Source organism: Tetrao urogallus (assembly GCF_951394365.1).
Source record: "Tetrao urogallus genome assembly, chromosome: Z".
NCBI lineage: Eukaryota > Metazoa > Chordata > Aves > Galliformes > Phasianidae > Tetrao > Tetrao urogallus.
In genome coordinates, this window is record NC_136816.1 from 41,759,611 (window position 1) to 41,784,172 (window position 24,562).

Sequence of the window (24,562 nt, forward strand, 5' to 3'; positions counted from 1 at the left end):
ACATGCAGTTATTGCTCCACCACAGCCAATGCATCCAGACAGTGCAGAGAATGGTGGCCTATCAAGAACATCTTGGATGATCTCTTAACAACTACAGAGTGTACAAAAGGAAGAGTTAAAAAAAAGAAAATTAAAAAAAAAAAAAAAGTAGGGAAAACACAAATGTTTTCAGGTCATATTAATATGTTTTATGTCTTGGGAGCTACCACAGTAGTGCAGAGTAGGTGTGCAGGTGATGCAGGCACAGCATTACAGAATGTGATCTCAGAACAGCAGCATGTTTAGATGTCTTTGTACTGCATTGTCTTTAGCAAAGCAAGCCTTAACAGTGCAATTATGATTCTCTAACTAACTTCCATTTAAGCTGCTTCTTGACCTTAAGGCTTCAAATAAAGGTTTACCTGTCATGTTCAGCAGCGTATTACTTATGTCTGATCCTCCAACCTACTGTGTCAATGGTTCAAGTTGCAGACTGCAGATCCCAGAGGGTTCTCTGGACTACTTTTCAAGAGGCTATAAAATACATTCTCAATACACTTCAGTTCAAAATAGACTCAAATACACCTCACTGGAAAAAAAAAGTCAGGAGTCTGTGAAAGATTGAAAATTTCTTAGTGGCAAGAAGAAAGACAGTAACACTAGCACTGCCTCGCTAATGCCAAGTTTAACTTACACCTCTGAGAAAAGACTCCAGCAAAAGAGGGATTGATATCTCCTGCCAGTAAGGCTATACTGCAGTATCAGTTAACCTAATGACTTGTAAATCTTGTAATCTTTTTCATGAACTAGACAGAGATGCTCTAATATTTGATGCAAAGTGATGCAAAACACATACGCATGTGACACGCTACCACACACAGAGGTCACCTCCAAGGGATTAGAGAAAACTTCATCCCTTCCACACATATTGAATTAATTTCATATTTTGGATGGGAGCATATCTTGCACCACGTTTGACCTACCAGCAACCTAATGCCTCCCATCTCCAAATGAACAGAAAAACATGTTGATTTTTTTCTCCTTTGTAGTTTGATTTCATCTGAGAAGTAGAACAAGACAGATGGGAAATACTGCATTCTTCAAAGAAACATTCAAATAATAACTGGTAATTTATTAAACAAAAACAAAACAAGCAGATGCAAAGGGAAAAAAAAGAAAAGAAAACTAAAATACCGTGCAATGAGCTCAAGCCCAGCCTCACATATTTTAACCCTTCAATCAGATATTAGGACCACTCAGATGTATTTGAGTTGCCTGGCTAAATACAGAGACTTGAAGAAGTAGAGGGAGAGTGCTGGGGTGAAATATTGTGCTATTCCTCCTAGAACCATCTGCTTTTTCTTCTATTTATCAGTTCTTTAGCATTCAGCTGCTCTTTGTTCCAAAGGAATATAAGTTCAGTTTTGAAAATATGCAAGAACAAAGCTTTAGAAATTGCCTGGAATTTCCTCCATTTTCAACCATCTGGCTTTCATTGCTTAGCTTCTCTCTTCACTCCTCCATACATGTTTACTAAATCCTTTCAACATGCATTGACCAAGTTATTGAGCAGTTATAATTAATAACACAATTACAGCATTCTCATTCCCCCCTTTGGTAGGTCATTTGGCTCACCCAGAGCTGCTCATATTGATGCTGTTATAAATAAGAGCAATTATATCTGATTAGATGATGACCACCTCTGAATTTTGGGTTGTGGATGCTGAAGAAAAGTCACTCTTTGGACTCGAGTCAATTTATTGTTGAAAATAGTAAAACTAACATTGCAACAGAGTTTTTCTGGTTCTTTTCAGAGTGATTTAGAATGCTAATATATCAATTAGCAAAATTGATGGACCTACCCTTTCATTTTAGAGCTGAAAGAAGAAACTTCTAGACCTTGAATATTTATTCTGCATTAAATCCTAGAAAGACTGTGCTCTGCCTAAGTATTACTATATAATTCTGAAAGTGGTATACTTTGAATGACACAAATTAAGTGACTCAGAGGGCACGGAGGAACTGTTTGTCCACAGAAGCTGTGGATGCCCCATCCCTGCAAGTGTTCAAGGCCAGGTTGGAGGGGGCCTTGGGCAGCCTGATGTTGTGAGGGGAAACCCTACCCATGGCAATTGGGTTGGAATTAGATAATCTTTAAGGCCCCTTCTAACCTAAACCACTCTGTGATTCTTTGAATGACTGAATTAAAATGTCTTATTTCTTCTCCTTCTGGGAGAAATCACTCTGAATCTCCTAATACATTGAATCAGACTATGTACATATTTTTAGCAATATCAAACAAGCCTATACCAATTAATTAAGGTGGAATTTTATGCTTACTGTGTTCAGTTATTAACTTAGGAATCAGCTTCAAGGTGCTTCACTATTTTTCTGTTCAGTATGGAATGGGACATTCTGCTTCAGTGTTTTCCAGGAGAAAAGAGAACCATCGTTTTCTGCCATTGTTCATGAAGCAAAACACAAAAACCTCTCAGTAAAGTCTGAAACCACAGGAAGTTCAGCTACTTTCGGGTCTGTATATAAATGAAGTCTTCCAATTTTTGTATGAAACTCATCCTGGTTTAGGAAAACTTCTAAAAAAATATAGGGCATGAGACTTTGCTGACTATATATAGCTGTAAATATCTGATCACAGACTTCTGCAGTTTAGTTTTTCTGTCTCTGTTCAGTCAGAACAGAAATGTGTTAAGATACTAAGCCAGAATTTCAATGGAAATTATAAAGTGTATAATATCTCAGGTGCTAAACCTGCACTCATGTTTCAGTTTTTATAAATGCAAAATATTGTCAATATATTGTAGTTTTTTAGCATATTTTGTTCCAGGAGGGTCTAGAACAATTAGGAATTAAAGAAGACAAGGATATCACAGAATGTTATCAAAGTGAAACATTAAGTGAGTATTCAAGTCTTTTAGTCTACACACTTTTGTTCTCAGTGTGGAGCAAAAAGAACAGTAACAGTGAAGATCTGTTTAGCATAATTCATCCTAAGTGTCCAAAAAGAATGATAAAAACAATAAAAAAGAAATCATTACTCTTCACTGGTTACTCATATGTTATCTGTCTTGAGGTATGAACATTCTTATACTTAAGAAAGTGTGATTAGTTTCTGTTGTTCAATGCTTTTGCTTATTAAACTAACACAAGGAATTGTTGACCAGGAAAGGCTTACAGAGCTAAATCTTAGAGGATATGAAGAATACCCCATATAAGCAAAAATATTTCCAACTGAAGCAATTTTAAGCTTGGGGGATCCAGTTTTTAATGTTCTCACTTTTAAACAAGATGAAGTCTTGAATTGTATTAAATTCTAGCCACAGAATTTAATGTTCTGGTTCAGTACGTCCTGTTGTTCTGGTTCAGAAGTGCCACTTTCTCTAAATAAACTAGGAAGGAATTTTTGTTCCCTTGAGCAAGATTTCTGAGCTTTTTCTCATGGTATGGACAACTGTGCCTTGTCTTCTATGGCATTCTTCACCACAACAGTTGCCTTTTCAGCACACTGCCTCCCCTACATGCAACAACTGCATGCCCCAACAGTCACTTACATATCGCAGCCATTTTAGGAAAGTGTGGGTTTTTTTTATATTTTTAGCTTATATTTTAGTTAATGTAGTTTAGCAGCTGGAAAACAGAGGGAAGAGCCAACACTCTGAGACCTGCCATCTCTTTCTATAAGCCATCAGCAAAAGCTCTGTGAAGTATCAGTGGTTCACAGATCACATTTTGGGAATTTCTGTGACAGGGATCTAAGCTACATCTCAAGATATGGACTTGTCAGTCAATAGCAGTATCTTCATCAACATTCATAAGAACAGGATTTTAGCCTAAATTTCTGCCTGATTTCCAGATCAGGATTTCCTGAATTAGGATCCTGAAGCACCTTCTTATGATTTAAACAAAGAGGAAAATCCTAAAATCTGTTTTCTTTTCACTTCGTCTCTTTAGAAACCCTAAGATTATTTTAATTAATAGCTATAAAGCAATAATTTTTATATACTAAATGCTATTGGCTTAATGAGTATTAATATGCAATTGCATTTAATGCAGTGCTATTGGTATATATAGAACTTCAGAAGGTTGCAGACTTGCCAGGAGCTACATGGAAACACATCAACCTTTCTTCTTGCCTCCCTTTCTATTAGTCACACTGCCTGTGGTCTGCAATCTTAATTTTTAGCTCTTACCAGAAGAACCATTTTGGAGATCACATGCTGATTTGCTGCCTGCAGACAGGCAATTTCTTTCAGACTTAGGGGTCTGCAGGACAGGATTTGCATATACTAGAAATGGAGCTTTTTCTCCTTTTCTCAGTTGCAACCCTAGGCGTAACTGAAAGCTTCTTAATCTATGCCCCCTTTATTCCTCATCCTGCTTTAGCTATTGCTCCATGTCATGATCCTCATCACAATCACCCTGTAGTTGGAGAGGTAAACCACATATCCAAGGCAGTTTTAAACTACCCCTATGCCAGTAGCATGATTATCACAATGGTATGGAGTAACACTCAGAATAATTCAGCAAACACTCATCAAAATTCTCAAAAGACTTTTGTAACAGAAATCACCAAAGTACTAGCTTATGTCAATGTATCTTTTTTCTCTTCTTTTTTAAACAGTACATATTTATTTTCCAAGCCAGAACTGATGGATGGTCAGTCTGTCACCATGCACTCTCATTCAATTGACATTGCTGCCTGTCAGTTACAGATTTACAACTACAAAGATAGTTTTTGCTTATGTTTTAGCACCAGCAACACAGACAATTTAACCAACTCAGGGTTGCCGTATCCTGCTAAGTAACTTTTGTAATGGTTTTGTGAATTATATCAAAATATGTGTCTACGCTTGTACTGTATTCAAATACTTCCCACCCAATTAAACAATTATTTTTGTCTCTTATCATTCTTGGATGCTGGCCATATTTGATTCAGCAGTCTCTGTGTAGCAAAGTCTACTAGTCCACATAATGATACACTTTGAAATAACCTGTTTTCCTAAAAAGAATACATACAGACACCAATATGTAGTCTAAGAAAAAAATATCACCTGGACAACACTGACTTTTTTTTAAACAGTCCAAAGTTATAAATAAGCCTCTTTCAAATCTGTCACTCTACTACAAGAGAGTAAATGCACCTGTGTGCAGCTGGGAATAAAGACAATATGTATGCAGTATATTTTCAAGATCTGACAGCCCTCGTTCTACTTAAATAAACCAGGGGAACCTCATGACAGCTATTTTCTGTTGTAGAAGGTACAGATGTGGATCTTTGCAGACAAAGAATTGCTATTTTTAGGGTAAGGATTGTGGAAGCAATCTGAGATCTGGAAGGAACAGGTTGTGAAAGCCTTCTGTGAAAGTGGAAATTGCAGAAATGTCCCTAAACTTTTTTTTTGACTCTGAGTAAAGTTAAGCTAATCCATAAAATATCTGGCAGCAGGACCTGAATATGCAAGCAGTCTGAAATTTGCCCTTTGTTTTCACCGCTGCTTTGCACTTCCCAGTTAATAATTCTAAGGCCTGAAGAGGCTGCAAGCCCCTGTAATCTGAGAAAGAGCATGTGTGAGGCAGTCCATGCCTCCAGACTGAAAGGCCATTTGGTTTGGGGTCACAGCTTATTTAATTACTGGCTTTTTTTTTTGTTTTTTTTTTTTTTTTTTTTTTTTTTTTTTTTTTTTTTGGAACAGCATAGTTTAAATGGTTCTGGACAACATACCAGACTACAGTTACCTCACACTTGGGTAATTTTTTTGCTATTTCCATGGAATTCTCAAAATCCACTATCCGAGGTCCAAGTAGAACTGAAGGCCTCCAGCCTGGATATCCTCACCTAGGCTAACAACATTACACAGCCTTCATGGCCACAGGGGACTGAACTGCATTATTCAGTCTTTCTCACCTTTATTACCTTTTCTCACTTTATGCCCACCACAAAGAATCCTGAGGGAGTTAAACTGATCTGCTGAGCCCAGATATCCCAGTCTGCAGTACTAAAACCTAGAGAGCATCTCAGGCTCTTATCTACACATTGTGCTTGCATGTTCCAGTTTTTCATTAATGACCAGAGCCAAGCATTCTAGGTCATCTAGGTCATTCATGATGACCATCTAGGTCAGATGGACCTTCTTGAGTGCTTTAGTTTCATGGAGACTTTGCAGATTAGTTTTCCAGCTCCACCAATAACCATACTTCTCCTACATTCCCCAAACGTACACACCTGGTGATAAGATACAGGAAGCATACCTTGGAGGGCAGGGGTCCAGACTACAGGCTTTCAGCAGCTGTGGAGGACGGCGGCTTATTACACACTGAGTCTCATCTGCAGTCTCCCTGGTTTGCTTGTTCAGGCAGGTCACCACAGCCTCCTGGACACCTGCACACAGTAATGCACAGTCACAGCCAGCTCCCAGCACAGAGAGGACATCCAAGGGAGAGAGAGCCCCACTGCTCATTTTTCCCTCTCTGTTGTTACTTTCGCAATTTTCCAGACACAGTCACACATTGCTTTCTTTTGTATCTTGTTTCCCAGTCTCTGTAGAGATGGCCTAATCAGAACTCCGCATGGGATGCTGAGCTTTTAGTTGCTTTTGCTCTCAGCTTCATTGGATGTCTTGACAGCAGTAAAAACTCCATAGGTTCATTCACCCTTTATCTTGCCTGGACAAAGAAACGACCAGTGCACTTCAGTGACTCCTCTGTTCATTGGGAGTGCAGCATGGTAGGCAAGGGTGTGAAGAAGGCCCTGACACTACCATGCTATGTTTCAAGTAACTGTAAGATTACTTTAATTGCAAATGTAAAACAAAGCAATTTCAGGTCTTGGCTGCTTTTCTGCCTCCACAGGCTAGCTACTACACTGGAGATGCAAAACTGCCAGGTATATCTGAGAGCTGGGATATGAGAGAGGTAGCTGTGGGGAATGAGAGAGAAGCTGGAAGATTTGGTGAATAGGCTATAACTCAGAAGACGTACGCTTGCACATACCAGGTACTCTGTCTTATTGTTCCTGAGAGTAAGATAGGCATATTAAGATGCTTTGGATCACATGCAAGATGGAAATGTGCTCTTTACATTCACCCCAATTTCCTGATTTAGGAAAAGATCAGTTGAACTCATAAATGCACTATCTCTTTTAAAATCAACATTAAGTTTTTCAGAATATCTTAGAATCTTTTGAAGTCAAAATGGTGAAAAAAAAATAGGAAGAAAGTCCAAGAGCTCTGAGAATAATATAATAGAGCTGTCCACACCTTTTGCCATTTCTAATGCCAGAGCACATCATGAAAACAGTGATATCATATTACTCAACAGGACCAAAGTATTGCAGCTCAGTCAGATATGACACTGTTTTGAAGTCACTGCTTTCTGCTTTGCAGTGATCACCTGTGCAGCCTCACAGCAAGGTCAAACTGAAAAAGACAAAGGAAAAGAACAGGTAGTCCAGATACAGTGAAACCTTGGAAAGTACTTTTTTTACCTGCGTGGAAAGAAACCGTTGAGTCCTACACATACTGGTGACTTCATTGTGTCTGCTAGAGGTAAGGCTAACTTACCACCTCTTATGTACGAGATTCTGTTTTTTCAGATCAGAATTTTTAAATCGTATTTCCACAGCTTCAATTTCTCGTCTCTGAAGTGTGTTACTAATGAGCTGCTGACCAATAATTATCAAATTATCTCAGCACATTTGCCTGTTTTAGAGCTGACTATTCCAAAGTGATGGTCTTGAATTCAGCTTTTCTTCCATTTCTCCATCCAAACCAGATGACTTTGCGTTACCAAGCTCACATAGCCAAGCTCTGATAATACCGTTTTCAGCTTTTAGTATACAACTTGCCCAGAACTTATATTACCCATAATTATTCCTGCCACATACATGATCTCTGACTGTATTTTCAACAGTTCTGGTCTTTTATACTGGCATTCTACTCTGCTAAATAGAATTATCTTTCAGAGATTCTTGTAACTTTTTACATTTTAAAGATTCCATTATAAACTATAATCTTGTCAGCCTTGGTATTGAAGAAAAAGGCTCCCCCTGAATTTAGATAATCTGTAGTGTCTAGATTGGGTATTGCCAGAGATTCCTGGCTTGAACAGTTCAGGCTAATGACTTAAATATACTCTAGCTTGCTCCAGCAGGAAAAAAACACACTCCAAATAATTTTTACATCTGTCCCTCTGTTTTTGATTGGACAGTGCAGTGGTTGGCTACAAGCTTTAAATCAACAAATGGATCACTGAATCTTTAAAGACTATATGGACTGTCTATTATCTGTCAGAACTTCTGTTATCTTTATTAAATAAGTGTGTGAACTTCATAAATTTTGCTTCTCATTCAAGTAAATGAGTTCTAAGCACTATTTACTGCACAACATTATTAGAACAAGAGCTGTCCTCTTCAAAATTGCTTTCCTTGAAATAAGAAACCAGTTCTGAATGGAAAATTGCAATACAAAAGGGTATAAGGGTGGGACACGAATGTAAGCAGTTTAAGTTCACGTTCAAAATACCATCAACTGAGATTTTTCTGTGTTTATATCTACCAAAATAAAATAACTGTTACATAATATTTGATGACAGCCCTGGAATATGCACCCACTAACAGCAGACTAAATGACTAATTCCTTCTGGTTGCTACCTCTATGAGGTGAAAGGTTACTTCTGCATCTATCCAATTTCTTCTCTTGAGACTCCCAAAACAATAAAATTAGTTTGACCTGTCTTGCACCTTCACTACAGAAGTATCAGACTTAGCATCTGCTAATCTGGAACTTTTGGAGTTGACATCAGAAAAACAAAAGCTACCAATTTTTGCTGAGAATTGAAAGATTGAGTTTATAAAGAAAAATGTCTCTGTTAGTTCAGCCTATGTGAAATGTATTTTAAAAATATGCACATAATCACTGTGTTCAAATAAATGACTTAAATTCAAGAGAATATTCCTAGAAGTTATACATGTTTCAGTACTCACAAGGCAAATGTGGCAAATCATTAATGTCATTAGTATACTCATTTCATGACAAGTGCTACTGTATAGTCAGTGCTCATCACCACTTAGCAAAGATTAACATCTATTATTTTCTATGTAGGAATCAAAGCAATTGGGGTAATTGTATGACAACTCTTTGAGAACTGCTCTTAACACTACCATCAGCAAGATAAAAATAAACTCAGAAAGCCTTTGCATTATTTTCTATTCATTTTGTTGTTGTTGTTGTTTTCTTTAAGCCTGTAAGTGATTACAGAGCTATCTATTCAGCATTCATGAATTACTAAGTGGCTTCCAGTTTTATAATATGTATTCTGCATTTATCTACAGTAATTTTTTTTTTTTTTTTAATATCCAGAAACTTCTCATGTAAAAAGACAGCAGTTGTAGAAATCTAGGCTTAATTAAAAAAACAAAAACAACAACAACAAAAAAAACTGGAGGAAGCATATTTTTCAGGACTAGCTAGAAAAAGCAATTAATAAAAAAGAATATCAGGGAACTGTGTATTAATATTTTATAATATGTAGAACCTGCAACCTTAATTAACTTTGAGATGCTCCAAGTGCCAAGCTGCTAGCTTCAGGCAATCACACCATTAGTACTTTTTACCATATGTTATCTTCAGCAGGAGGATCAGAGCTAGTGGCACTTAATGACAAGAGTTCAGGAATCAGCTGAGCCCTTAAAATATCAATAACCAAATGCATCTGCTATGGTAGCACCATTTGTTTCCACATATTTATACTTGCAAAGCAGAAGCCAAGAAATAAAAACTAAAACTGACATTTGATTCCTGCCTGTATCACGAGACCACTGTAACATTCAGCTGTTTTTTGTGTAAGCACATTCTGTGAGACCAGATGATACCGGAAAACAGAGATACGAGCACACCAATTGTTCTAAGTGTTGATCTGAAAAGGGAGCCTGAAAGTCCTGAGTAAAAAATAGGTTGTGCAAAGAGAATTTTACAGTTTTCAGACAAGCTTTCCACATAGATGTAGCAAAGCAGCAAGTCCATCAGTGTTCGCAACAAAACACACGCTTGAAGAGGGAAAGCACACGCATCACTAAAACATTGCACTTACCTCCTCCACAAGACTCTGAACACTCAGTGAAGCCCTCATATTCCCAGTCATAGAGCTCATCGAATTCCTGCAATCTACCATACAGCTGATCCGTTTCTTCAGGGGTATATTCAGCTGCTTCACCATTGCAGGGACCACTGTAACAGGCTCTCTGAGACACAGGTTTGGGACCTTCACATTCATCAATGGGCAAGTCAGCCACAGACTGAGAGAAAGACAGAAGCACTTGACATTTCACAAGCCGCACCTGGCTGCCCACTCCACAGGTGACACTACAGGAGGACCAAGCCTCAGGAATAAACCTGTGAGGAGAAGAGTGAATGCAAGTTAAGCAATGTCCAGACACAGCCAGCCATGAAAAAGTAGCATAAATCTGTCCAAGACAAGTCTATTCAATGAAGTAACTTCACCTTATCATGGTGCTATTATGAAATACACGTAAAAGCGATGGCGTATGAGTTGAGTTGGTAACAACTCAGTAGTAACAGTAGAAAGATTCTCAGTAAATTCTGGAGTACTTTATATCCACAGAAGAAAACATATACCCTATGTTCATCCTAAAAACTCTCAGTGCAAATAATCCTGCAAACTTCTGATGTGCATCCTAATCCTACTAGCTACTGGCTTTTTTAGGATTCAACCTCTTTCCCTTAGTTGACTCTGCACTTACGTTATTAAAAAACAGTACATAGTACTCTATGGAAAGTAATTTCAACCACTGTTCCCATGCTGTGGAAACTGTTTTAATTTAAAGCCATAAAAAGATAAAAGCCCTCCATTTCTTTACCTTTTTTTTTTTTTTTTTTTTTTTTTTTTTTTTTTTTTTTTTTTTTGCGGTCCCCAGCACATTTTATTTCCCAATTTTCTCTGGCTGTAATCCCTCTGATAAGGAACCATTACTTATCCCAGATTTTGTCTTCAGAATATCTATACATACTTGAACCAAACAACTTAGAGCCATCTTACACTATGCACAATAGACCAAATTCTGTGGGTTCTTATTTTTTTGTTTGTATGTGCTGTTACTCTCTGTGAAATAATTTCTACATTTTTTCTGCATGGTCACTTTTCTACATTCAAAAATCAGCGCTATTCTAATGAAGAATATTTATTAGGGTCAAATAGGGTCAACTGCCTGACAGGAACCCAGGTGGTTCAACACCTAAATAAATGCATTAGCTAACTTTATCAAATAAATCGGAATTTACAGGATGTATTTTTGATCAAAATCTCGGGTGCCACTGAGAGTATTCCTCTCATTTTGGTTTTAATTAAGACAGCCCACAACAAACTTTGGCAATTTTATCCAGAGCAGAAGGCACACATTTCTTCTAGAGAGTAGGCCTGCTTGCAGCTATCACAAAAGCTCATTTCTTACCTTGACAATGCCATGCACAGCCTGATAGGGATAAAACGGAAATTTAGTTTTGTGATCAGCAGTTTCTAAAGTTTTTGTATGCACTTTTATTTCCCCAAAGCTACTGCTCTCTAGTTGACAACAGAACCTTCACTTTACTGAGTGAAAAACCAAAAACTGTGGTATCCTCTCAGTATATATCTAGCAGGATCCCTGACTGCAGCAGCTTGGTCTCCTAGGGCAGACACTGTGTATTTTGCTACCCACTTTTTTGTGGTTATTCATAACATCTTCTTAATATTCACTGCTAGCACTATTCAGCTATATACAGGAAGTAATAGAATGGAAATTGTGTATATTACTATAATCTTATAATGTTATTGCAAAGACTATAAGATTTATTTCTGGATTAAAGCCTCTGAGAAACAAATGATGCTTTTTATTCCATTTCCATGCTCTAAGACATTTTATCTTATAAATGGTAAGTAAAGATGGTTTTGTTTCAAAGATGGCCATTTTTAATTTTAAAAGGATTATAGTTTTTAATAGCACAGGTAGGCCACGTGCTATTTTGACTAAGACTACACTACTGCTGTAACTTAGTTTGATTAATTTAATTGTACAGCTTCTTGACCTGACAAACTAAGATGCAAAAAATCCTAACCAGATAAACACACTGCAGATATTTTCTTCAAAAGCTGCATTTCTTGCATTTTGGATTGTTGTGTAGATTTTCTCTGTTGAAGAGCTGTTGTATTCCAAACCAAAAGGTATTATAGCTTGCCAGGCATTAAAATTACTTGATTAGAAAGGGAGAGATACTTTACATACTCAGAATATTTACATGTCTTACACATATCACCCATACAAACACAGGAGCAAAAGACAAAGGAAACAAAAGAGAAGCAAGAACATCAATAGAGCTGACTGTATTCTTTTTAAAATGAGACTTGATCTACAAATACCACACATTATCTTATTTTACCCTTGTCTGCAACTTGTAATGAGGGCACTTGAGTATCTTCAGGACAGTGTATTTTGTTCAGATTTCTAGGCCCAATTTACATATTTTAAGTAATAAATTTGGAAAGATAATTTAATTCAAATATTATTGCTGGCTGTTAAAGCACAGGAGGAACTAGTAGAAGCAAAAGATTTGAAAGCAGAGAAGAAGGGGGAAAAAAACCCCAAAACCCCAAACCTCCATATAGTTCTCATTAGATATGAACACTTATGTGATATGAATGTATAGTATAAATACACACTGGTTCTGAATTTTCCCCCAAACCAGGAAATTGTGAAGGTTTTCAGATATTTTTGTGTAGTTATTAATGATAAATGTTGCCAAATGGTGAGCACAGAACTTAAAAAGTATGTGAATGATAAACAGACAATTCCATAGGCTTTAAGTTATTCATTCTGCATACTGTGTATCTTGCACTGCACAGTACTGTGCTTTTCTGCATCCTTCTCTGAAAACTGAAGTGGTGGATTAGGTTTGCTGAAAAACAAGAATTTTAGAAAACAGAAAATGATGCAGGTGCTTCAGATGTCATTGTACATTGTTTAATGAAATCCTGCTTTGGTACCGATCCTTGTAATAACAGGCATAATAAACAAGACAGTCTCAATAACTGGTTGCTGTAGTGTTACAGTGATAGCTGTCAGCCAGAGCTGTCTGTGCTCATGGCAGTACAAATAAGAAATAAAATGATGACTCTTGCCTTGAAGAGATTACTTGGTGTATTTTATAGCTCTTAACATACTTCCCAATGACTAGCATGTTATTATAGCATGAAAAATGAACTTCTGTCCTCTGTACAACAAGGCTTCCTCCCTGATGGAAAAATGCAGCATTTTCAATTTCTGAGGGCTCTGCAGAATATTTCAAGGAGGAGTGTTTTGCTCCCATTTTAGAGAGAATATTACCAAATGAAGTGAAAGTTGGAAGAACAGAACCAGGTGGTTGGACTAGATGACCTTAGCGCTCTTTCCAACCTTAATGTTTATATGATTCTGTAAGCTTGCTTGTTTCTGAATAACATAATCATCTCTGCTACTACTCAGCTGCTGGAGTGCTGCCTTCACTGTGGCACCCAGCTGTGCGATGGCTGAAGGACACCTCTAGCTGCCGTCCCCCAGACGTCTCTGTACTCAGCACTGCTCTCAAAGCTGGAAAAGGAAACGGAATGGATGAAAGGTGGAAAACTCTCGTAAGAAAACTAGCAGTTAAAAATGGATGTTTTTTGCAAACAAATACCTATACTTGTTTTGTTGACCTACTGACTTACAGTAATGGACTAGAAACCACTTCCCTCTCCAGGAACATGTTGGCAAAATAGTTTGGTATTTAAAAGAGGCATTACATTTTTCAGCGTTTTTCTTCTTTTTGTTAGCAATGTGCACAAGATTGACTTTAGCAGAAAGGAATTGATTATTCCATTTTTCCATGGAAAAATTCCATGATTTTTCATATGCATAATAGCCTACATTGGTCTACATCAAGTTCTGGGAATGGAGGAAAAGAAACATAATACTACCAAGATCAGTGGAGTTCTGCAGGAGTCACATAAATGTGGCAGAGCACAGGTTTGGGTTCACTGCTTTTGTAGTATACTACAGCCACTGAAAATACTTTTAAAGTAAATTTTAGTACGTTAAACCAGCATATGAATGTTTGTACATAAAGCACTAAATGCAAACATACTGGTCAAACTGTGAAATACTCTGGAGTCCAGCCTTCAGGCTGGGAAGCACACGTACAGTTTACCAACAAACACAGATTTATTTCAGCTATCCACAGAATTTCATGGATGTATGAAAACTGTGTAGATGCCACTTTCCTAGTTCAATTTTGCAAAACTATTAGCATTTGTAAATATTATTATTCATACTTACACTGGAGAATGATTTTTTTCAGTTTACAATTTAGTAATTACAAAAAAAAATTCTCTTTGAAACATATAAAGGGAATGCATTTAAAAATCCAGCTTCTGTAGAGTGGCTGAGGCAGAGAAGGCAATCAGTCTATATTCATAGAATTATAGAATGACAGAATGTTTTGGGCTGGAAGGGTCCTCAAGGATCATCAAGCTCTAACCCCCTTGCCACATGCAGGGCTGCCAACCTCCTTATCTACCAGGGCCCCATCCAGCTTGGCCTTGAACACCTCCAGGGAAGGAGTTGTTTACAAAAATGAAAAACAGTACAGAGACTGATATAGTCCATTTTAAAATACATGGTTCGGCCAAAGGCTGAACAGTTCTGAGAACTGTAAGTATCAGTAAGACTGGGTATTTGAAGGCACAGACACCCATCTATTTAAGCTCCTAAAACCAGAATACAGCTGGTGAAATAACAGCACTCAGTGGCTTGTTTAAAGGTATAGAAATTTTCTCTGCTAGAACTGGAAACGGAGCTCAGACTTCCAGACTTATTGTCTTGATCTGAAATGTGAGCCTGTTTTTCTCAAAGAGGATTCACCTTTCTAGGGGAAACAATTTAATACTGCAGATAGCTTACACGCAGAAACTGTGTAGTTGCTGATGCTGTTGCTCAGAGGAGTGAAAGAGAGGAGCCACAATCACCTGTCAATAAAATCCCCAAAAGCTCCATCTGTAAGAGTAATAGCACCATAGCCTCCTACATAGGTTAGATTGCACTCTAAGTGATTACAGTCTATCCCCCATCATTTCTCTTCAGTTCAGTTTAAGTGCAATCTTCTCCTTCAGCATAATGTCTGTACTGTTGGTGCTCTCCATAAATTCACTAGTGTCTTTCTCCCTATGGGAAGATAACTGATTCTATCCCTTATAGATATTAGACATAAATCCTACACAGACGTAAGTCTCTAAAGGATTTTTTTTAATGAATAGAAAGAAATCATTACCTGATATTACCTGCTACATTGCTGCTCTTCCCTGTGACTGACTGCATTGATAATTTCATTGTATGCAATTAAATCTTATCATGGAAAGAGTTCCCTGAACTTCCTTCTTCGCCACATGACACTGATATATAATAATGCAGCACCACTACTGTTTCAGCAATTCAGTAATCGTAACATATCTAATTCCTAGAGTAAACCACTTGTAAGCAGTTTCAAAATTATATTTTGACCTGTGAAATTGCTACAAACCTAATTACAGAAACCATTTTGTGGGGAAAACAGAATGAGATAGCTTACATATCTTTGGAAACATAAATACCTACTGAAAAGTAAAAAAGAGATATTGGGCGACCCTGCCACACTGACCTCTGACCAAATCCACTTCCCTGAGGGCTCTGCCCCCCACTGATGCATGTCAGGAATTTCCTTTTGTTTCTTTCTGAACTGGCCTCATCACTATGATGGTGCCATCTGGCATCCAGATATTATTGTTTGCCCTCTTTTTATCCCCTTCTTTTTATGGCTAGCACCGTGGTTATTTATGGCAATATGTTAAAAGCTGGGTATGGTGTTAACATACAAAAGCATTTTTCAAGAGTTAGAGAAAGAAATCTTTTAAACAACCCCTCCACCATCCATAAAACCAATCTCATTACTCATAGAGAAACCCATGCTTTTTTAATCATGATTGCTGCTTTTTCTGACTCCACTGTCATGCTGTGCTGGTGCAATCAGCTTCAGTGCAAGAGGTCAGGCTGAAAAATATTCTGACTTCTCCCTTTGATAAAGACTGTTGAATAGTCACTTCAGAGACGGACAGCAATAAGGCAACAATACATAGAGTGCCGTAAGGACTTCTCACCTTGCATCTTTGTACTAGAGGAGACTGCAATATTTTCTTACCAGTCTAGAGTATTTCCTGGCAGTTCTGTCAAAAAATAATACTTAATTGACTCTGTCTAGGGGTGCTGCAGGTTAGATAACGCAAACTTAACTGTTCCCTCTAGACATCAATTGTCTGAACTACTTGTCAGTAATTATTTGAGCAGCAGAAAGAATAAGGACCAATTTAACACGGATTTGGATTGGAACGCTGAGTGCCCAAATAGATTCTCTGGTATCTCTAACGGACTGTAGTCCTTTAGAAACCTTTTCTTCAACAGGAGAGCTAGTAGGTGTAATTTTTATACCCAGCCATATCATTCAGTGAAACGTGGGAAATACAACCATTGAATTTCCTGGTGAACATTAACCAAATGTGACAGAGGTGTAAAGTTCTTTGTGATAAATTTATACTTCTATCCAATTCAGCTAATAGCAATACATTCAGACATTATTAAGGAAAGAGGAAGGCAAATGACAGACAGACATATACAGACAAAATTACACTGTAAGGCTTGCTTCCTTTGGAAATCCTGGAGAAATAAACAGTGGAAGGCATTAGATGCAGATGGAGTAAAAATAAGATATCTGCTGTCCTAACAGTAAAAAATGATCATAAAATACAGGTGGAATTTTACAGTGAAAAGAGTCCAGTAAATTTATGCTCATATATAAAAACTTCTTAATTCCTAGTTTGCAATTTCTTAGCAAACATGTACACAAGACAAAGTCACTAAAATCACAAGACAGCAATACAAGATTCATAAATATGAGACTTCAAAATACACAAGATTTTCAGCTTTGGCTTTTAAATTTAAATAAACAAAAATTTTTTGAGAAGAACAACAAAGTTTCTTACAGGCGGGAGCTGCTTTCTCTGCCCTAAGAATGATAAGGAAGAAAAGATAACAGTGTCAGGGGTCAAAAAGCAGTCTGCTGGCTTCAAAGAACGACCCTGTCTGAAGAGAAGAATGGGAGCAGTGATTTGATGGCATAAGAAAGCTCAGAAAGGGCATTAGATGAAGTGTAGAAGAAAGAATCATTACTAACATCTGCCCGTGTGCAGTCAGAAAATCAGTCATGTTACATCGCTACTGAGCAAGCTGGAAAATCACAGGACATATTTATTCTGAAGAAGCTAACAGTACTTCAGCTTCCAGAAAACACTCTCCTGAACACAGTACTGCCGTCTCAGCACTGAGTTTATCACTTCCCTGGATGCCTCCTGATTCACATCCCCCTCTCCCATCCATCTGCCTTTCCCCGAGGCTGCCCTGCCTCCCGTAGCTCGATGCCCACCCTCAAACCCTGCTCAGCCAGCTCCACTCTATTGAGTTAGAAGGGGAAGGCTCCTCAGCAAAGCAGAAACAGATTTTTTTTTTTTCTCAAGTCCCGGTGTATTTTCTTAAAATATTTACAGCTAAGTAACACACTGCAAATAAGTGGGATTCTTAGGAAGACAAACAGTAAGAAGTGGACAGCCATGTTCTAATTATTCAAATTCACAGTCAGCAAAAGAGCTGGCAACATCACACACTGTCATACACCAGGTGGATTTAATCTGACATCTAAAAACCCTCACTAGTTCTGACCTTTATATCAGTGTGCTATTGTGGACTGACCGTTCATTAGCCAAAATAAGCGGATGACAGCTCAGTATCAATCAGCATGTTGAGCCATAGGATACTATTTTGTATCTTTGCAGCTACAGAAAGAGAGACCAAAGGACATATTATCGTCTAACACATCTTACTTTTCAACTAACTGATGTATTTGAAATTGCTATTCAGCTGAAAGCAGACAAGTAATATTGTAAAACTGGCACCGAAATTGACTTGTTAATTGTGTGAGTTCTGAATGTTCCATCTCTTTTGTTTTCATGTCATTATACATATTTTTTCTATCTAACAACCAGGATCTGAAAAGAATGTGTGTTTAAAGTTAGACATTAATGAAAACCACCACTAATAGTGAAGCACTGAAACATCTTCTGGGGAATTCACCACTCAAGGTCATTGTCAACAGATTAGATTGTCTGACAGAATATGAATACGACTATTAGCATTTACAGGGATTGCATGGATTGGTTGGCAGTATAAGCCATCTAAGTTTTTATTTGTCCTTTCTGGCTCATGCCTTATCACTAGAAATTGTTCCAAATCAAACAAAGGCATGAATAAAAGGCTGGAAAAGTTTGCACAGAAAGCCTGACTTTTCATCCTCTATTTTAGCTATTAATAAACAAATATAAAAATTTACAGTTTAATTTAATTTAATGTCATATTGATTTCTCATCAGCCGAAAATAAAGATTAGTCACGATTCCAGAGTTGTGTTTTGCAAGGAGAAAAAAAAATGTAAAAATTGTTGACCTATGGCAGAATGAACTTAATCTGAACAGTGCTCCACTGCATTAGTATCCCATTGGTATCACTGAACTGTTGTGAGAGATAGGGTAAAAAGATAAGGAGATCTTAGCAGAACAGACTCTTTATTGCAGCCGAGCAGCGAAACTGTGAAGAAAATAGATGTCATAGCAGCTCATAAAACTTAAAAGATTCAAAGAATCTTAAGCTCCTTCTCAGGCCCTTAAGGCCTGTTTTAGTACAACAAACAGTATACTCACAAGCTTTTCTAGAGTATTTTATCAAAAATGACTGTGATGATAAACCAAAATCTCTACATGTTTCTTTGTAGGCTATGCTTATTCTGTACAAATCCCTTATCACTAACATCTAAAGATACATTTAGCTGTGTGTATATATATATATATATGTATTACTATACTTTTTCTACAGTACTGCCAACATCGTATACAAAATGTACCTACATTTTGTCACTGTACAAAACTGCTGCAAATTTTTCCAAGTATGATCACATACCAACATAATTCCTTTTGGTAAAATTCCCAACAATATATTTTTAAATTTATGTCTCCTTAAGTCAAAGGAAAAGGAAAAAGAAAAGGAAAAGGAAATGGAAAAATGAAAAGGACAAAGGACAAAGGAAAGGGAAAAGGAAAGAAAAGGAAAAGAAGAAAAAAGAATAGGAAGAGGGAAAGGGAAAGAGAAATGGGAAGGGAAAGAGAAGGGGAAAGGGAAAGGGAAAGGGGAAGAGAAATGGGAAGGGAAAGGGAAAAGGAAAAGCATAGAGAAAGGGAAAAGGAAAGGGAAAGGAAAAGGAAAAGGGAAAGGGAAAGGGAAAGGGAAAGGGAAAGGGAAAGGGAAAGGGAAAGAGATAAGGATGATAGGGATAGTGATAGGGATAGGGAAAGGGAAAGGGAAAGGGAAAGAGATAAGGATGATAGGGATAGTGATAGGGAAAGGGAAAGGGAAAGGAAAAGAGAAAGGGAAAGGGAAAGGGAAAGGGAAAGGGAAAGGGAAAGGGAAAGGGAAAGGGAAAGGGAAAGGGAAAGGGAAAGGGAAAGGGAAAGGGAAAGGGAAAGGGAAAGGGAAAGGGAAAGGGAAAGGGAAAGGGAAAGGGAAAGGGAAAGGGAGGGAGGGGGGAAGGGGAAGGGAAGGGAAGGGAAGGGAAAGGGGGAGGGATTTTCAGTCTATGTAAATAGGTCTATCTGCTATCCAAAAGGTTCCACAGCAGGAAGAAGAGATAGATACTAAAGGGAAACAAGGTACTGACAGATCACTCTTGCAAAAGTGGCTAGGAAAAGACTGTTCAGAGTCTAGAAGAACAAGGAGGGGAAAATCCATGAAAGAAGGGAAGTGGAAATACAGCAATACAAGCCACAGCTCTGGGGTTCTAGTTTATTTTCTGTTAAAATTAATTCACATCTGTAACTGATGTTACACTATTCCTGGGGAGGATTCCTTCATTGGCTGCCCTATATTTTACCTGTTACTACACAAGAGTATTGTGACAATAAATAAAGGTGCTGAACGCTGAGATACAGTCGTAGTGGGGATTGTAAAACTAATTCAGGCAGACAGAATCTTACTGTAATATCACTGTAAATGAACTTATATAAAACATAAATGTGTTTCTTCAAATTCAGTGTGCATTTGTGCTCTTAAACTCTGCCTCTTCACACCTAAGTATGACACAGCCTTAAGTCCTTTGATTTCCATGGGGCTAGATTTGGCCTTTATCCTCTAATAAAAGCCAAATATAATTTCAAGAGACCATGTCAATTCAGCACAGGCTTCAGATCTCATCTCACACGTGCCTGCTGTGAAAATTTTTTTAAGACTTACGAAGGTTCTTCAGACACCACTGCTCCTTCTTCCAGCTCTTGAGCTTGTTTGTACCACGGCAACTTTGCTTCCACGGGAAGTTTCTCTACAGAACAAATGCAAGTACATGAAAACAGAAACCATGCAGCAGCAATGCTCCCATGTGTGCCAGCCTTTGCTTTTTCACTTGGTGCTTGGAATATACACGGGCCTCTTCTTGAGCTGAGGTTGAGCTCAAGAAGAGAAAGGAGGAGAGGGACAGAATTATGGAATTGTTATTATGCAGTTGTCAGCTGGATTATAAAGGTCACAAGATTAGTTTTACGACCAGATAGTTACTTTACAGATGATGCAACTGGGCTACTAAACTGAACACTTTAGCAAGTATTTTTCAGAGTGAGACTGGGAAGTGTAATGAACTCCACTGATGCTCTGAAGGCAAAACATATAATATCCTTTTGCTTATGCTTGAATTTTAGAATTTCAGAGGATGCCTTAATCCTCCCTTTGATAGATGTCAAAAAGGAAGAAAATCCTGATTTGATGAGTGATACCCAAAAAACAGAGAAACTGTAATGAAATGGTCAAGCTATACTTTTTCAACTTTATCAGTTCATTAGCTATATGGATTTAAAAAATGAGCTTGATACTTTTTCTGTCATTTCTGATGAAAAACAGTGTGGCTGTTTTTTCTCTTATCCAGGATATGAACACAACATAATTAGTTGCTCTGTTCTGGGGAGTGCAGGGCCATTCAACTCTTTCAGCCAAATTCTGCTCTCATGCAATGTCAAAGTGGAGCATTTCAGCTGAAGGCAGTGGAGCTGTTTTAACTCTACAGGGGCATAACGTAAGAGCAAATTTGGCACCATAATTTGAAAACAAGCTCTGCATATTAACCAAATATTTTGGGTCAGGATAAAGAAAAAGACACAAATACAGCATAATGAAACTCGGAACATGGAAGAAAACCAGGACCAGGCTTATTGGCCACTAACAAACCACCTAAACTTTTTGATTTAGGTAATGGGTAGATTTATACTCATCAACAGGAACAGATTAATGTCATTCAGAATATTTAAAATTTTTCAATAACTTCATCGTGAAAAGAAGGAACCTTTCATGCATGCACATGAAATTTCCAAACTGTTAGTTTTATCACAGAGGAAAAATGATTAACAACTTGATTTCACAGCTACTGCAACTTTTGTCAAGCAAATTTTCTTGGAGCAAGATGTTAACTGAGGAAAGAAGGACAGCAGTTTAATAACTGTGCCTCTCTTCCAGAAATATCTTGCCAAATTCTTACTCTAATATATTTACTAGTACCATTTGAAGATGAATATTTGCCAGCATTGTTCTTAGTTTAATCTATATTTTACCACTTTTGTTATCCAAAATATGTAGGAGATAGTTCTATTTATATGCACTGTAGCCCACTTTATGAGTTTTGGAAAGCCAGATATTACTTCTATGCTTTTTTTCCCTCAGATTCAAGTGCTTGTAAAAAGCAAAAGCTCTCATGTACAGTTGTCTGCTATGTGACTTTTTAAATAACTTTTGTTTATAAAAAATGTGCATTCAGCAGGAGATAAAATTAATTGCCATTTATGCTGTAAAATAATTTGGAGGATGAGAAATGCTGACGTTGTACAGTATGCTTTGACAAAAAAAAAAAAGAGTGAAATTCACTCCTAAAATAAGCTAATGAAGAGCTTTTAATTTTAGAGATTAAAGTAAAATCTCTACTTTTATAGGAGAGTATAAAAACATTAGATCCTACATTTTACAGAAAGTTTTATTAAATAAATGCACATTCTCAATAAAAATTGAAAATTAGTACTTAATCTAGTACTTAATCTAATCTAGGGTTATCCTGTATTTTGCTGTAAGATAAAGTGCCTCAGTACATGAATAAAAGAAAAAGAAATAAATTACATCAATTATTTGCATTCTGGTTTTCTTTTGTAAAGAGTGTTAAAAAGAGTATTCCACATGTTTTGTTTTGCTTTTTCAATCAGCTAAGAACATTGTTTTCATGCTTTATTTTATTCCAGGTATGGAAGGAAAAAGCAAACTAAGATTAAAACATTCAACAGAATTGAAGTACTTTACTACAACAATTGAATTTAAATTTAAATTTATAATGCTAAATTCAAGACATAAAAAAGGACAAACTTCCATCACATAAATAGAATAATGTGTATTAGAAGAGATCTCTGGAGACCATCTGGTCCAGCTCTTTTCAGAAAGTATGATTTACTTTTCAGGTATATGTATATTCAGGCCTTCAAATATTACCTCTTGCATTATGGAGGAAAAATTACAGAACTAAGATGAAAACTAAAATCAAATCCTAGCAACACACCATATTTCATAAGGAGCTTTCCATCCCATGGGAGAAAATGGGAGAAAGTGAGAGTCACGTCTACTCAGACCTTAATGATGTTATGTATTGCAAAGGGCAGCACAAGAATTGGTAAAGATGACAGTCAGTTGCAAGAGCGTACCTCCAGGAAACAGCCATGTGCAATTACTAGACAATCCCTTTCGAAGTGATGTCTTGACAGATGCAAGCAAACCTCCCCAGTTGGTCTAGGCACATTCCCTAGGCAGAACTCACTTGTGGGTGGTATGCATCATCTGGTTTTCAGCATCTTAATGCATTTTGCTTACACTGCATGCTGCAGGCAGACAGCAGCTTTCTTTACATGGGTTCTGAACGTGATAAATGGATAAAGCCTCACAGATTCAGCTGGTTAACTGAGCGCAAGGCTGCTGCAGCTCCAGATGAAGCTCAGCCATGGTAGCAGAGCCTTTTATTCATCCTGGGATGCAGACTGAGTGAGCTCATGTGCTCCAGCAGAACACAGTGCAAAACACCCCTTGCTTTCCTGAGGGCCAGCATCTGAGTTTTGCCACTTTGGTGTCTGGCAGATACAGACACCAGATACACCAGATACAGGCAGATACAGCAGTCCCATGCTCCAGATAAACTGGTACCTTGCAAATTGACAAGTTTGTCTGTCATAAGGCAGTGAGCACAGAAATTAAAATTCTAAATTTCACTTTTCCATCCTGGATTATCATCAGGTCACACTTATTTCACATAATAAATGCTCTTAATATTCACCAAGATATCAATTCATTTTTCAAAAGGGACTGATTCTTTTCTTATGGTAGAGTTTATGGCTCTAATTTAGGGAAATTAAGATCACTTACATTTCCGTAGTCCAGAAATTTCGGTAATTTAGTCAGCATACAGACACAAAAATTCATAAGAATCTTTCTCTCATTACCTTTGGGTTTGTAACAAGGAGTGGGTACGATGCATTCTTCCTTTATGTGTGGCTTTGTTTTAGAGCTACAGCCTCCTGTATGCATCCCCCTGTGATCAATACAAAGGACCACACGATATCTGAGCCCTTGTCCACAGGTCACAGTGCACTGGAAAAATGAAAGAGGAGAAATGAAAGAATGATTGTGGTATGTTGTAGGAGTAATACATAAAAAGAGAATGTGCAACAGAAGTACATCAAGGGCAAAGGTGATGTAGAAACACCTAACCATGTTCATGTACAATTCGTAATATTTAGCAGTTATGGATAATACATAAAATCAACACAAATATTTGCCTTTTTGGTCTGCACGTATACTTGGCTTGGAAGTATAGCCTCTGGAATTCTTTTGCTGTGCACATTCTCAGCATTGGCTTGTGTGCACTACTTGGCTTGTGGCCATCCATTCCAAAATGGATATGCTTAGTAACACCCTGTCAGCTTCATCTAGAGCCACTCTGCTTTGCTTGGACAAAGTACTGAAGCTTATGTGTTAAGAGAGGTGACACTCAGCTATTTTGGAACATGGCATCAAACATAATGGGAAATTATTCAGGCTTTCTTCCCAAAGACACTTTCTTACATCTTTTTTCATTTATTTTTGCTAAGGTACATCATTCTTTCCCCCATGAGGGTTATTTCAAAAGTGGTTGGATGGGTCAAGATCAAACCCAGCAACCAATGGGAAGGTCTATGGATAGGAGCAGCATTACTTTGTTCTTAGATAGCAGCTTGTTGAACACTTTGCAATCAATAAAGAACACCTCATCTGTGGATAAAATATTTTAACTTCTAAGAACTCATCTTGCTTGTAGAAAAACTGGGGT

At 37.5% G+C, this 24,562-nt stretch overlaps 1 protein-coding gene across 1 annotated transcript in view; it reads right to left on the reverse strand.

The window, feature by feature from the left end:
• ADAMTSL1 (ADAMTS like 1) overlaps positions 1-24,562 on the reverse strand; it is a gene marked incomplete at both ends in the record, with an annotated part of 386,370 nt that overhangs the window by 57,833 nt on the left and 303,975 nt on the right. The window contains 4 exons of the mRNA XM_079548266.1: positions 6,247-6,376; positions 10,084-10,385; positions 20,419-20,503; positions 23,697-23,844. Coding sequence (XP_079404392.1) covers positions 6,247-6,376; positions 10,084-10,385; positions 20,419-20,503; positions 23,697-23,844 — 665 coding nt within the window. The remainder of the gene's footprint in view (positions 1-6,246; positions 6,377-10,083; positions 10,386-20,418; positions 20,504-23,696; positions 23,845-24,562) is intronic.